At 44.2% G+C, this 12,403-nt stretch overlaps 1 protein-coding gene across 2 annotated transcripts; it reads left to right on the top strand.

Annotated features, from left to right (window-relative positions):
- Window positions 1–4,166: 4,166 nt before the first annotated feature.
- Window positions 4,167–10,382, top strand: LOC105292959 (cytochrome P450 1B1). Of its 2 annotated transcripts, XM_011361398.2 has the most exons (4): window positions 4,167–4,520; window positions 4,675–4,808; window positions 4,944–5,987; window positions 8,867–10,382. In XM_011361398.2, exons 2-4 carry the CDS (start codon window positions 4,783–4,785, stop codon window positions 9,444–9,446), a joined length of 1,650 nt encoding a protein of 549 aa, XP_011359700.1. In that variant the 5' UTR covers window positions 4,167–4,520; window positions 4,675–4,782; the 3' UTR covers window positions 9,447–10,382. The 2 variants fall into 2 exon arrangements, with proteins under 2 accessions (XP_011359700.1, XP_011359701.1); XM_011361399.2 differs by lacking the exon at window positions 4,675–4,808.
- The last annotated feature ends 2,021 nt before the right edge of the window (window positions 10,383–12,403 follow it).

The raw sequence follows: 12,403 nt of genomic DNA on the forward strand, positions 1-12,403 counted from the left end.
TTGCTGGCATGCATAGTGCTTTGTTGACTCTAAAACACACTTGAAAAAAAAACCTTAACATCTCCGAAATCAGAATATATCTTACAATCAATAGCGTAATTATAGTTGGCAGCCCCCTGCTTTTATATTAATTAGTACATAAAATAGTGATGCATCCGACAAATGATAGTTTCTTAGATTAGATGAAATAAAATCTGTTTTTTTAGCTCTGTAGTTCTCAGCCTGTTTATTTTCAGGAGAAAGGAAGCAGAAGTAAGTCAGGTAGGGTGTGGAGTTTCGATATTAATGATTAAGAATCCTCTCAATTCCCAGCATATGATGTGCAGTATCTTACAGCTCCTCCTTCTGTCATACTCTCAGTCACCTTGGACAGCTGACGTGTCTTCTTATTCCTATTTTTTCTACTAGCATGTGTCTGATTACTGATTCCTGCCCACCCCATACATCAAGGACTTGTGAGAGATTGTGCTTCTACTCCAGTCTCTTCTCAGTGCACGTGCATATGTGTGTTTGGAGGAGGTTGGAAGAGCGGCGTTTACCCATAAAATCAACACAGAGATTATTCTGGAGAGAAAGCCCAGGAAGAAAACCAGCTTCTAGACTGATTATGTAAGAGCTGAGCTTTCTTGGCTACTGACTCCAGGAGCAATTTATCTATCTCTCTTGCTGATTTAAACGAATCATCATCATCATCATCATCATCATCATCATCATTATTATATAATATATAATAAAATTATTTTTATTATTATTATAGTCCTCCAGTCCCAAAAAGCAATGAACAGAAGTGGGATACCTGTGGACTGACAGAGCTGTTATCTTTGGCTTCCCTAACACGTTCCCTCCTCCCGGTCCCTCTTTTTCTGATAATAGTCCTAGCTCCTTGACCACAGGAGTGGCCTGATGCCAGCTTGACACACTGGAGTCCTCTAGGGGCCTGTATAATGAATGACTTTGGAGGAGAATTGGTCTCTTTCTTGGAGTGGTTCATTTGACACTGCCCATGGCCAGCTTTCCTGCCATGTGGAGAGTTTGCAGAACAAAGCCCAAGCAGAGACCAGCATAGACAGAGATGAAGGAGACCAGCCCAGGTCCCTCTATGCTGTGAGGTAATAGTTATCCTTCCTGGCACATGAGCCAGTGCATTCTTGTCCTGCTTAAACAAGCTTAAGTTGGATTTCTGTTCTTTGGAATCAATACAATACAAGGTATTTTAAACCTCCACTTTAAACTCTCTTTAGCTTAGCTGTTCTTTTGAAAGTTATTTGCAGCAAACAATTCGAGTTTCAGAATCTGAAACTCCTATAATCTGTGCTGATCTCATTTGCCTGAAATGAGATCAATGGACCTTAGATGCTGGCGTTGGTTGAGAAGTTGTGATGATAATTAAAAAGACTGGTGTGAATTCTCACTAGAGGAAGGCCCCACCTTGAGCTGGATCGGGGTACCCACAGGTGCTTTGGATTTCTCTTATATCTTCATTAAGTACTAGATGGGTCCTGCAACAGAGGTCTACACCACAAAGACTGGGAAAACCTGAGGCCAGCAGATTCTGAAGAAGGTGCTACCATAGCCAGTCATTTTGGTTTGTCATAATTGATAAGGGCTTATCTTTCTGAAGGCATTTGCTCAACTGGTTCCTCTGCCTTTTTAAGACATGTCCTAGAATAAGAGCTAAGCTCAAGGCATCATAGCTTGGAAGCTTGAACTGTTTGTTGTGGTAGGAAGGTATGCACTGAGTTTATCTAAAAACAATATTCAGGAATTAAACAGGAGGTCTTAGGAACAACCTTGTTTTACAGGCTTTAAGATAAGAATTTACCCGATGTAAAGATTCTGGAGGAGAAACTGCAATAAAGGTTTTCAGGAATGTAGAAAGCTCAGAATTGGCATTAGCCCATAGACAATTCCTATCCACTAAATTAAAATCTAATACGAGACTGATGCATTCATAAGTCTTGAATTGTTAGGTGAGGACCTTGCTAAAGCTGGACATTGTAAGGTTGCTATAAAACTCACTTTCAAGGTTATGTAGGCCGATACAGCTCTGGGAAACCAATGCTTATTTAGCCAGCTGCTCAGAAACTAACTTCATCATGGTTGTGAGTACTCCATCATGGTATGTAGACTCATTTCCAGAGAACCTCTCAAAAGCTACCAAACGAACTTTTACAAAAAGGCATTTTCTTCTCAGCTCAGATAGCTTATCATTGGTTTCAATCTCTCAATAAGTCAGACATCCCTTTAAAATTTAACCATATTCCAATGTTTGCTACTAGGCACAGTCCCTAGGCCTCCCTCATTCAAAACCAATTTAATTGCAAAAGATGAGCATACTATTTCTTCTGTGTGATCCTCAGAACCCCCAATTCTGTAAACAAACACAACTATTAAAAAAATCACTTCCTAAAGTATATGTCTAATCGCTGTTTTACACCTAAAATTTATATCTATTGTATGTCAACTGTAATTAAAGAATGAATTTTAAAATATTCTTCTAGCTGTCTTTTTTGTTTGTTTGTTTTGTATTTTTAAGGCATAGAGATCAGAGAGAACAGACAGGAAAAAAGGCATTTGTGTCTTTTATCTGAAGATTTCCTTCCGCATAAACTTGTATAATGGCTCTAGAGTAGGACTTAAGGGGTTCAAATCCTCCAGCTATTGATTGATAGCTGTGTTATCTTGGAAGAGTCATAATCTCTCTGAACTCCGGTTTCCTCCTCTGTAAACAGGGAAACAATAGATATTCGCACCGCATGCAAAGCTCAAAACACAGGGTCGTCACGTGGTAAGCGCACAACTTTTATATTTACACTTGATGACTCCGGAGGCCTGGAGGTACAATTCCTACTTGATTAATTAAAATACATCTCACTTTTACCACGAGCTTGCCCTTTCCTCAGCCTTGCTGAGACCTTTTCTCTTTGAAAATATTTTGTACCAGTCCGTAGGAAAGGATAGAGCCAGCCGGGAGGCCGCCGCTGGCCCGAATGCCTCTGGCTTCTCCTTTGAAAGAAGCGTCCCCAACACTAGCGCACGCGCGCCCAGATCTGGCCCGCGGGCGGTGGCCTGTGCGTGCGCTTGGAAGGGTGGTGGCGGCCCGCACCCCGCCCTCAGCCGCCGCCGCCCCTGCGTGTCAGGTGCCGTGAGAAGCGCCGAGGGATATGACTGCAACCGACTTTCCAGAAGCAGCGCACGCAAGGCACAGCTCCGCACGCAAGGGGGAGGCGACAGCAAAGGAAACTTTCAACCCGATAAACTTCTCAGGCGCGCGGCGATTTGCCTCCTCCTCCTCCTCGTTCCCCTCCTCCCTCTGGGAATCTTCAGAGCGCCCTCCCTCTCCTCCTGTCCCTCGCGTTTGCCACAGCGAGGCTCCGGGGCAGCGCCAAAGGCCACGGACAGAGCCTGCGCCGCCCGGCGTCCTCCAGTGGGAGGCGTCAGTTTCTACGCGGGAAACCTCAGGGCCAGACGCGCCCGCCAGAGCTGGCCTTTGTGTGCCAGGGACAGTCGGAGCCTCGGGGCAGGGGAGAGGCGTCTTGCAGAGATTCTTGATGTCTCTGCACGAGGTGGATGGTGAACTTTGCGCACCAAAGGGCCTCATGAGGGCCATTTGTTTGCCGGAACGTTAAGATAAAATAACTAGGTTGGCTGTAAGACAAACCACCATCACGAACCGAACTTTCCTCATTTCCAAATTGACAGTTTTCTTTTACCGGATTTGGGGGCCCAAAGATCCAGAGCAGTGTTCTCTCGGGAAACGAAGCTCGAGTCACTGGGAGAGAAGGGAGTTTCGGGGCGCGCTCCCACGGAGAGCGCAGCGCGATGGGCAGCTTCTGTCCTGAGCGTGCTTCCGGGGAAACCGTGCGGCCACCTTTGGGAATGATAGTGATTAAGTTCGGCTTTCTGGAAAACGAAAAGTTCATACCGTCGCTTTTAGTAAAGCCACCAGCTATTTCACCAATGCCGTCGGGGCGCGCCTGGCCCGCCTTGCGTGACACGCGCGCGGCGATCCCACTTAGAATCCGAACCGCGTGGACCGTCCGGACGCAACCCGCCCCGCCCCCCGCAAGCACCGCCCCCGCCAGGTCCCGCTGCCTCCTCCCTCTATACAGACCTTTAAAACGGGATGGCGCGTTTTGACTCTCTGGAGTGACTGTATGCAAACGGGCCACGCCTCTGCGACGCCAGCTGTCAGAGCCGCGCGGGGGGCGTGAGGGCTGGGTATTGACTCCCCTCATCGACCCTCAACCTCAATCCCCACGCTGTAAGAAAACTCCGACTTTGTTGAGGCCTCAGGTGTAGCAGGGCTCCGCAGAGGAGGCACCTTCAACGTCCCCATCCCAATCTAAGTGCCTCTGGCTCTGACGACGCCTCGAGACTGCAGGGTGGGTGCTAAGGCTCGCAGAGCTGGTAGCAGGTGTCCGGGGCGGGCCTCTAACTTCCTGGAGACACTCAGGTTGACATCTTGTCCTTCTTGGAGTTGGCAGTCCCGTGCCGCTGGAAACCGCGCCTCCACGCAGGTTAGTCGGCCCGCGGAGCCGCCTTCCCGCGGCATCGTTTGTTGGGTTCTCGCAGATCCGGACTGGGGTCGGGTGCAGGGGCTGGGATGATAGGCACTTAGAGGGAACTGAGCGCCACTGTCTCGATGGCCGTCTTGTTGCTCTTGAATTGCAGGAACCGTTAAGCGACTGGATTAGAGGGAGGGCTGGAGGCAGCGTCACAGAGGAGCTGAAACGCGCCCCTTTCCTTCTCCTTTGGGGAGTGGGTTTGGGACGAGAAGGGATGTCTTCAGCTGCTTCTCCAGCGAGGTAGCCCTGACCTGACCTATGTACAACTTCCCTATCCAACAGCGCATGGTAGTCCGAGGCCGCCGGTTGGGGCGTGGGGTGGCTGCTCCTTTTTCTGCACACCTGAGTGTCACGTCTTTGCCCTTCTTTCTCCAGCATGGCCACCAGCGTCAGCGTGGACGATCTTCTGCTGCCGATCTCGCTGTCCTCCCAGCAGACCATGCTTCTGCTGCTCCTCTCGGTGCTGGCCGCCGTGCATGCAGGCCAGTGGCTGCTGAGGCAGCGGCGGCGGCAGCCAGGGTCCGCGCCCCCGGGTCCCTTTGCGTGGCCGCTGATTGGAAATGCGGCGGCCCTCGGTCCCGCGCCGCACCTTTCGTTCGCGCGCCTAGCGCGGCGCTACGGCGACGTCTTCCAGATAAGACTGGGCAGCTGCCCTGTGGTGGTCCTGAACGGCGAGCGCGCCATCCGCCAGGCCCTGGTGCAGCAGGGAATTGCCTTCGCCGACCGGCCGCCCTTCGCCTCTTTCCGCGTGGTGTCGGGTGGCCGCAGCCTGGCTTTCAGCCAGTATTCTGAGCTCTGGAAGGCGCAGCGGCGCGTAGCGAACAGCACGATGCGCGCCTTCTCCACGCGCCAGCTGCGCAGCCGCCGTGTCCTCGAGGGCCACTTGCTAGGCGAGGCGCGTGAGTTGGTGGAGGTGATGGTGCGCGGCAGCGCGGGCGGCGCCTTCCTAGACCCGCGGCCGCTGACGGTGGTGGCGGTGGCCAACGTCATGAGCGCGGTGTGTTTCGGCTGTCGCTACAGCCACGACGACCCCGAGTTCCGCGAGCTGCTCAGCCACAATGAGGAATTCGGGCGCACGGTGGCAGCGGGCAGCCTGGTAGACGTGCTACCCTGGCTGCAGCGCTTCCCCAACCCGGTGCGTACCGCGTTCCGCGAATTTAAGCAGCTCAACCGTAACTTCAGCAACTTCGTCCTCGACAAGTTCCTAAGGCACCGCGAAAGCCTGCAGCCCGGCGCCGCCCCCCGCGACATGATGGATGCCTTCATCCTCTCGGTGGGAAAGCAGGCGGCGGAGGGCTCGAGCAACCACGGCGCGCGGCTCGACGCGGAGTATGTGCCGTCCACGGTCACCGACATCTTCGGCGCCAGCCAAGACACTCTCTCCACCGCGCTGCAGTGGCTGCTCATTCTTTTCACCAGGTAAAGCCTCCTGGTGTGGGTCGGGCCTTCCTTTCCTCCTATAAAAGGTGGAGTGGGACTGAAATAGGCCGAGGTCACGACCTCCGCGCAGGGAGGGTTTGAAGTTTCACTCCAGGTCCCCACCTCTCAAATCTGAGATCACATCCCGAAAGCGCAGCTTGGGAAGGCACAATGCGTACCGAGACACGTGAGCGCGCGCCGCCCTCCCACCAGCCCCGCCAGGACCGCTCCGCCTCTCAGATCTTGCCGCTACCTCTCTGAGTGGGGACAAATCTGTGAGAAACCCCTTGGAAAAATGAGATTTTTCAAGTGCCCGCAGGTCAGCCCCGATCTCTTCCTCCCTGACACAGAAGAAGCAAAATTGGAACGGTTCCGAAAGAAAGGGTAACGCGGTAAATATGTCAAACACGGCAGCCTAATCGGCTCGACCAGCTCCCGGCGCAGATCCGAGGCCACCCAGCTCTGGCGCTAAAAGCCAGCACGCGTCCCGGCTTTGTTCTCGGGCAAAGGAAGCTTTAGGACGGCAGTCGGGTGGTCCGCAGACCTGGGCTTGCGGACGGTTAACTCGCCTGGAAGCTTTAGGAAGGCAGCCAGAAACCAGCGGGTTGTGCGGTTGCATAAAACCGCCGGGCTAGTGATAAGAGAGGGTCGGGTAAAGAATTGGAGAACCAGTCACTTTTACCGAGCTCAGAACAGCAAAGGCAAATATCGTATCTAAGAGGCCCCAGCGGACCTCTCTGGTCCTTGGGCCCGGCTGGATTGGTTAGCTGGGACCGGCTGGGTTGGTTAGCTGGTCTCCAGTGCCCACGTTGATTAAGGTCGCGGACCTCTATGAAGCTCTGAGCAGGCGCTCCAACAGGTTTCTGGTATTGGGTATTGCCAGATTTATCAAATAAAAAACTAAATTTTACATAGGAGATACTTATAAGAAGATTAGCCATGGTTTATCTGAACTTCAGATTTAACCGGGCGGCCTCTATTTTGTCTGGCAACCCTACCTCAGGGGCAAATGTCTCGCTTAAGGCAAATCTTGATTGCCTGGAGAGACTAGAAATCCTGGTTGTGTTATTTCTTGGAGCACAAGTTAGCGGTGGGGAATGCTGAATTTGCTGGAGCCTCAGAAATTGAAAGGCAAAGACAGCTGCTTTTTTAAAATTCAAATCCACTGTAACCCTTAGAAACTGTACGGTTGTTTTCACAAATTGAATTTTTTGTATATTTAAAATCACTTTTCAGTATTATGATCATAGAAACACCTATGGGGAACAGAAATTGAATAAAGAGAAGTCGATAATTAATCATCCCAAAATGGGATTAATAGGCCCTTAGCATCCCCAGATAAGCATGTTATCTTTTGAAACCAACTTTGTTTTTTATTAGAAACAGATTGATCAGCAGAAGGAATAAACAATTTTAGGGTTACTTTCAATACAATGTAGTTGATGAGTACTTTTTCTTCTTTTTAGTGAAAAGACAATATGACAGAGATTGGCAGGTTACACTACTTATTTCTGTATCTTTGATAAAATTTATAAAATACATTTATGTATTGTCTGTGACTGCTTTTACATTACAGCACAAAGCAGAATTGAATAGTTGCAACAGAGAGGGTTTGGTCTGCAAAGCCTAAAATATTTACTATCTGGCCCCTTATTAAAAAGTTTGCAGACCCCTGGAGTATGATGCTAATGAAGCAATTTTTAAAATCATTTCATCACATACATACTTAAATTTTTTCAGAGTTGCAATAATTATTTACATTTTTTTACTTATGACATTTTCACTTATTGCAATGGACATTTCCCCATCTTTTAAACTTATTTTAGTAATTTTTAAAAAATCTTTATTTTTTTATTGATTGCAAAAGTATCCACCATAGCAATTTTCGATGGTTACATAATATTTTGCCATAATAAGATATCATTTTATAAAATCATTTTTTGAGCTTTAATGTTGATTACATCTTTAAAATTTCAGCTATCGTTGGGGTTATATATTTATGTGCCTGTTATTCCCTGAAAATACATTATCTAAACATGGATCACTGGGTTTAAAAAGAGTGGTGAAGGGTTGCCCTTATGGATATTGCTTTATACTAAGATTTTGTTTTCCAAAAGGATTGTGCTAGTTTATATCACCAACAGTGAATAAGTATTACAGTTTGTACCATAATCTCATGAATGCTAGGAATTGGCTTTTACATTTAGAAGATCTGTAGCTTTATTTATCAGGATACTAACTATTTTCGTATAAAATGAGAACAGTAGGAAGATGAGAAAAAAAGATCTTTTTCAGGGATGCATTTTAACTTTTGTGGGCCCTGGGTGCTTTTGTCTTTGTAGACTCTTTACTCTATAAAAAATATTTTTAATTATATTTTATGACTACATTGGTATAAAGATAAATATATCTAAATTATATATTAAAACATTTTTAATATATAATTATATATAAAAAAGTTCATTTTTTTCCCCCCTTATGATTTTGAAAGTAATGAAAACATTTTCATGGGCCCCGGAAAAGTATCGTAGATCCTGGACGCTGTGCCTGCTGAGCCTAGTGGAGAAGTTGGCTTTGTCCATCACCATGCTTTTTCAGGCCAAGAAAAATTAGACCTTTTTTGACTTGTGAAAAAGGAAAGATAGCATTAGCCATGGGAAGCTTATTAAAGGGAATATAACTTTTAACTTACTCATCTTGTAATTTAGTGAAAAATTAAGAAATTGTTTTAGTTTTTTTGGGGGGGGGCAGAAACGTTCATTCAGTCACTGATTCAGATAAAAAAAAGTGGGATTCACATAAATCGTAATGTGCTTTCTAGATGAGAGAAAAATGAATTTTCCTCACTGTATTCTCCCTCTACATTAAAAACCAAACAGGTACCCTGAAGTGCAGGCTCGGCTACAGGCAGAATTGGATCAAATCGTGGGTAGAGACCGTCTGCCCTGCCTGGACGACCAGCCCAACCTGCCCTACGTCACGGCCTTTCTTTATGAAGCCATGCGCTACTCCAGCTTTATGCCCGTCACCATTCCTCACGCTACCACTGCCAATACCTCTGTCTTGGGCTACCACATTCCCAAGGACACGGTGGTTTTTGTTAACCAGTGGTCAGTGAATCACGACCCAGTGAAATGGCCTAACCCGGAGGACTTCGACCCTACTCGGTTCCTGGACAAGGATGGCTTTGTCAACAAGGACCTGGCCAGCAGCGTGATGATTTTTTCAGTGGGCAGACGGCGCTGCATCGGGGAAGAGCTTTCCAAGATGCAGCTGTTTCTCTTCATTTCCATCCTGGCTCACCAGTGCAATTTCAAGGCCAATCCAGATGAGTCCTCGAAATTGGATTTTAATTATGGCCTGACCATTAAACCCAAGTCATTTAAAATCAATGTCACTCTCAGAGAGTCCATGGAACTCCTTGATAGAGCTGTCCAAGCTAGAGAAGACTGTCAGTGAGAAGCCAGAAGCAAGCTGGAATTTTAGAAGTACTCAGTATTTGGGGGATAGGGAATAAGATTTTCTAGGTCCTCTGTGCCACTTTCTCAGCTGGCCTCTAATGCGAGCAGAAACCTACAGAAACAAACCAGCAGCTGTGTTTTACAGATGTATCCTCAGATCAGCAGTGGGCTCTGCAAGAGCTCTGGGAAGATTTTTTGAGTCAGAGTTAAAGGGCTCAGAAAATTTTTATACATATATAGAATGCTGGTAATAATTTTCTGAGGGAGCATTCTTTGGAATTAAAACGCATGCACACACACACACACACACACACACACACACACACACACACAGAACCACCCGATGAAGAGGTACTTCCAATAACCTTGGCATCCAAGATCGATATTCTGTGTGCTAAAATCTGCTCCTTAGAAAACCATATTAAGCAAAGTTTCAGAATATGTTAAATATGCAAAGGCAAATGATTACAGCATAAGACATGTGATTGAGGGTGAGAAGGAAAAGGTAAGACCAGAGAGTCCCTTCTCACCTTTTCAGTAAAGTAGCTGAGGCAGTCTCTGCTATCTATGGATGGATTTATCTTTTTGCCTACTGATGTGCTTTCTCTTATTTTTTTGGATGGCTCATGAAGTCATTTGCTCAAAAAGAAATTAATAGTTATTGGTTTAGTGATTATAGTGGGTTTCAGTGGTTTATTATGAATTTTAAAGTGTAAGTTGTTAAATTGTCAAAAATTTCAATCTGTTTTGGTTGCCAAAGTACCGAATTTCAGTTATGAGCAAAAAGAAAGCAAAACAACCTAAACAATAAAAACCAAGATTTACCAGCCCAGCTAAGTTTTAAACTATGTGATTGCAATACACTGATTTCAATACATCTTATAGATTAAAAGTCACCAAATAGTATTCAGTATATATACATATATTATTATTCATAGGCAATATATATTAGTTATTTTATTATTAAATAGTATTAATAATTGTCAGGAAAGGATGGATAATGTATACCTTTTTATAATGTCATAGCAAATGAAAAGTACAACTAATTCAACTATATTTGGCTCACATACACGAAATGAGCTTGATTAAATCAACTATCTTTTTTTTTTTCCTTGACATCATGGAAACCAAGTTGAAGCAAAGGCTTTTTCTCTCATCTAAAACTTGAGAAAACTAAAAAATCTAAAAATTAGATCTCTAAGATGTGTTACTTATTACTTTATAACATTTATTATGATTATATTTGTAATACAGAAATCTCTTTTCCAAAATCAATCTAGTTAATATGTTGTAATTCCAAACTCTTGGCATGCTTAAATTTTAATTTAATTTTAAAGACATTTTGATTATTGAGTTCCAGTTTAACTTACTGGAAATCTGACCATTAGCCTATTGAAGGCAGAGAAATATAACCTGTGTTTGCCTGATGAATAGTGAAAAATGCAACAAATTATCTGGATGTTCTCTTTATTAGGTAACAAGGGAGAAAATTCTCTTTATAACAGACCTAGTTTTTCTTTTAAATGGTTTTTAAAAAATAGTGCTAATGTCAGCATTTTGAAAAGCCAGAATCAGAAAGCAGTCTTGGGAGACTGTTTTAAGAATTGTATCATGTACCAGTGGAGCTGAGCAGATCAGATGCAACCTAGTGGCCTGTCACTTTGGTAACTGTGAAAACATAAAGCTTGAACAAAATGTATACGTTCAGTTTATGTAAATAATCTGAAACCTTAAAAAAGTGGTAGCAGATCGTAAAAGTACAAAATGAAGTTTGAAGTTTTAACTTTCACTGCATGTAAAAATCCAAAGGAAGTTGTGCTTACGGCTTGTTACATTTTATCAAGCTTTTGGAATCTTTTTATCAAAATTATAGAGGAAGAAGTATATAATGGTTATGGGGGAGTAGTAAGGGAAAAGAGTGAAAAAGTGAAAAAAGAAAAAGATGGTTCATTCCGAATTAATTAATTTGAAGTATGAATATTTAGAAAAACTATGTTTCATGTGCCAGTGTTAAATCCCAAGTAGAGTTAAAAAAAATCCACAGTGTAGCATAACTGTTTTGTAATTTGAAATTCTTTACTATTTAAAATTTCAGATAATTTTGGTAATATCTTATAGTTGTACCTCTTTGAAAACCTTTGTGGCAGTGTTTTTAAAGGCACTAAAGTCAACTATAGAAATCGGGCTTACCAAATACGTTTACTTTTTTTTGGCACTGGCAATTCCAAAATATCATTATCCTTCCGCCCACCCAGTAGAGCTGAAACAGTGATTTTGGGCTGTCGTAGCCTACTTAATCTGAGAGATGTGTGACAGAAAAAGTAATCATGTGCCAATCTGGATGCCTCATTAAGTCAACCAGATCCAGATGTGCTATAATCTGTTTTTCTGTCGGTTTTATGTATGTGGGCTCAGTTTATCTGGCACTTTCAGCAATGGGAAAGCTGTGCTTATACAGAAAAAAGTAAGGTGGGTTCTTGGTGGTTAGCTGATTTATTTAATATGTTTATAACCTAGTTAAAGGAAGGAAGCAAAACCAAAAACAAATAAATATAACCAAATTCGGGGGCTACCGTAATCATGTTAACTGGCTTAATGAGAAAACCTCATTTTATTTATGCCAGAGAAAGAATGTATTTACTGGTCACCATTATAGTCAAAACATCTCCAGATTATTGCAGTGAAGTATATTGTTTATTAAATGTTTCATTTACATATTAAAGCTTTGACTTTGTAAGAAAATTGCTGTTTTCCAAAACAAAAGATGTCTCAGGTTTGTTTTGTGGATTATCTAAAAGCCTTCATGTCTCAGAACTTAGCCTTTACCTGTGAAATGTTATTACAGCCTTAATATTTTCATAGTAGATCTATATTAAATCAAATAGTTGCATAGCATTATATACTAATTTGTGTGTTTTTTGCTATGACACAATGGTGTGATAAAAGGTATACTTT

The sequence above is a fragment of the Pteropus vampyrus genome, unplaced genomic scaffold, assembly GCF_000151845.1.
Source record: "Pteropus vampyrus isolate Shadow unplaced genomic scaffold, Pvam_2.0 Scaffold66, whole genome shotgun sequence".
In the NCBI taxonomy this organism is placed as follows: domain Eukaryota; kingdom Metazoa; phylum Chordata; class Mammalia; order Chiroptera; family Pteropodidae; genus Pteropus; species Pteropus vampyrus.

Coding starts and splice junctions, on each gene's coding strand:
- LOC105292959 (XM_011361398.2), top strand. CDS start 4,783: ATGTCTTCAGCTGCTTCTCCAGCGAG. Junction 4,809..4,943: donor TCAGCTGCTTCTCCAGCGAG/GTAGCCCTGACC, acceptor TTCTTTCTCCAG/CATGGCCACCAGCGTCAGCG. Junction 5,988..8,866: donor CTGCTCATTCTTTTCACCAG/GTAAAGCCTCCT, acceptor AAAACCAAACAG/GTACCCTGAAGTGCAGGCTC.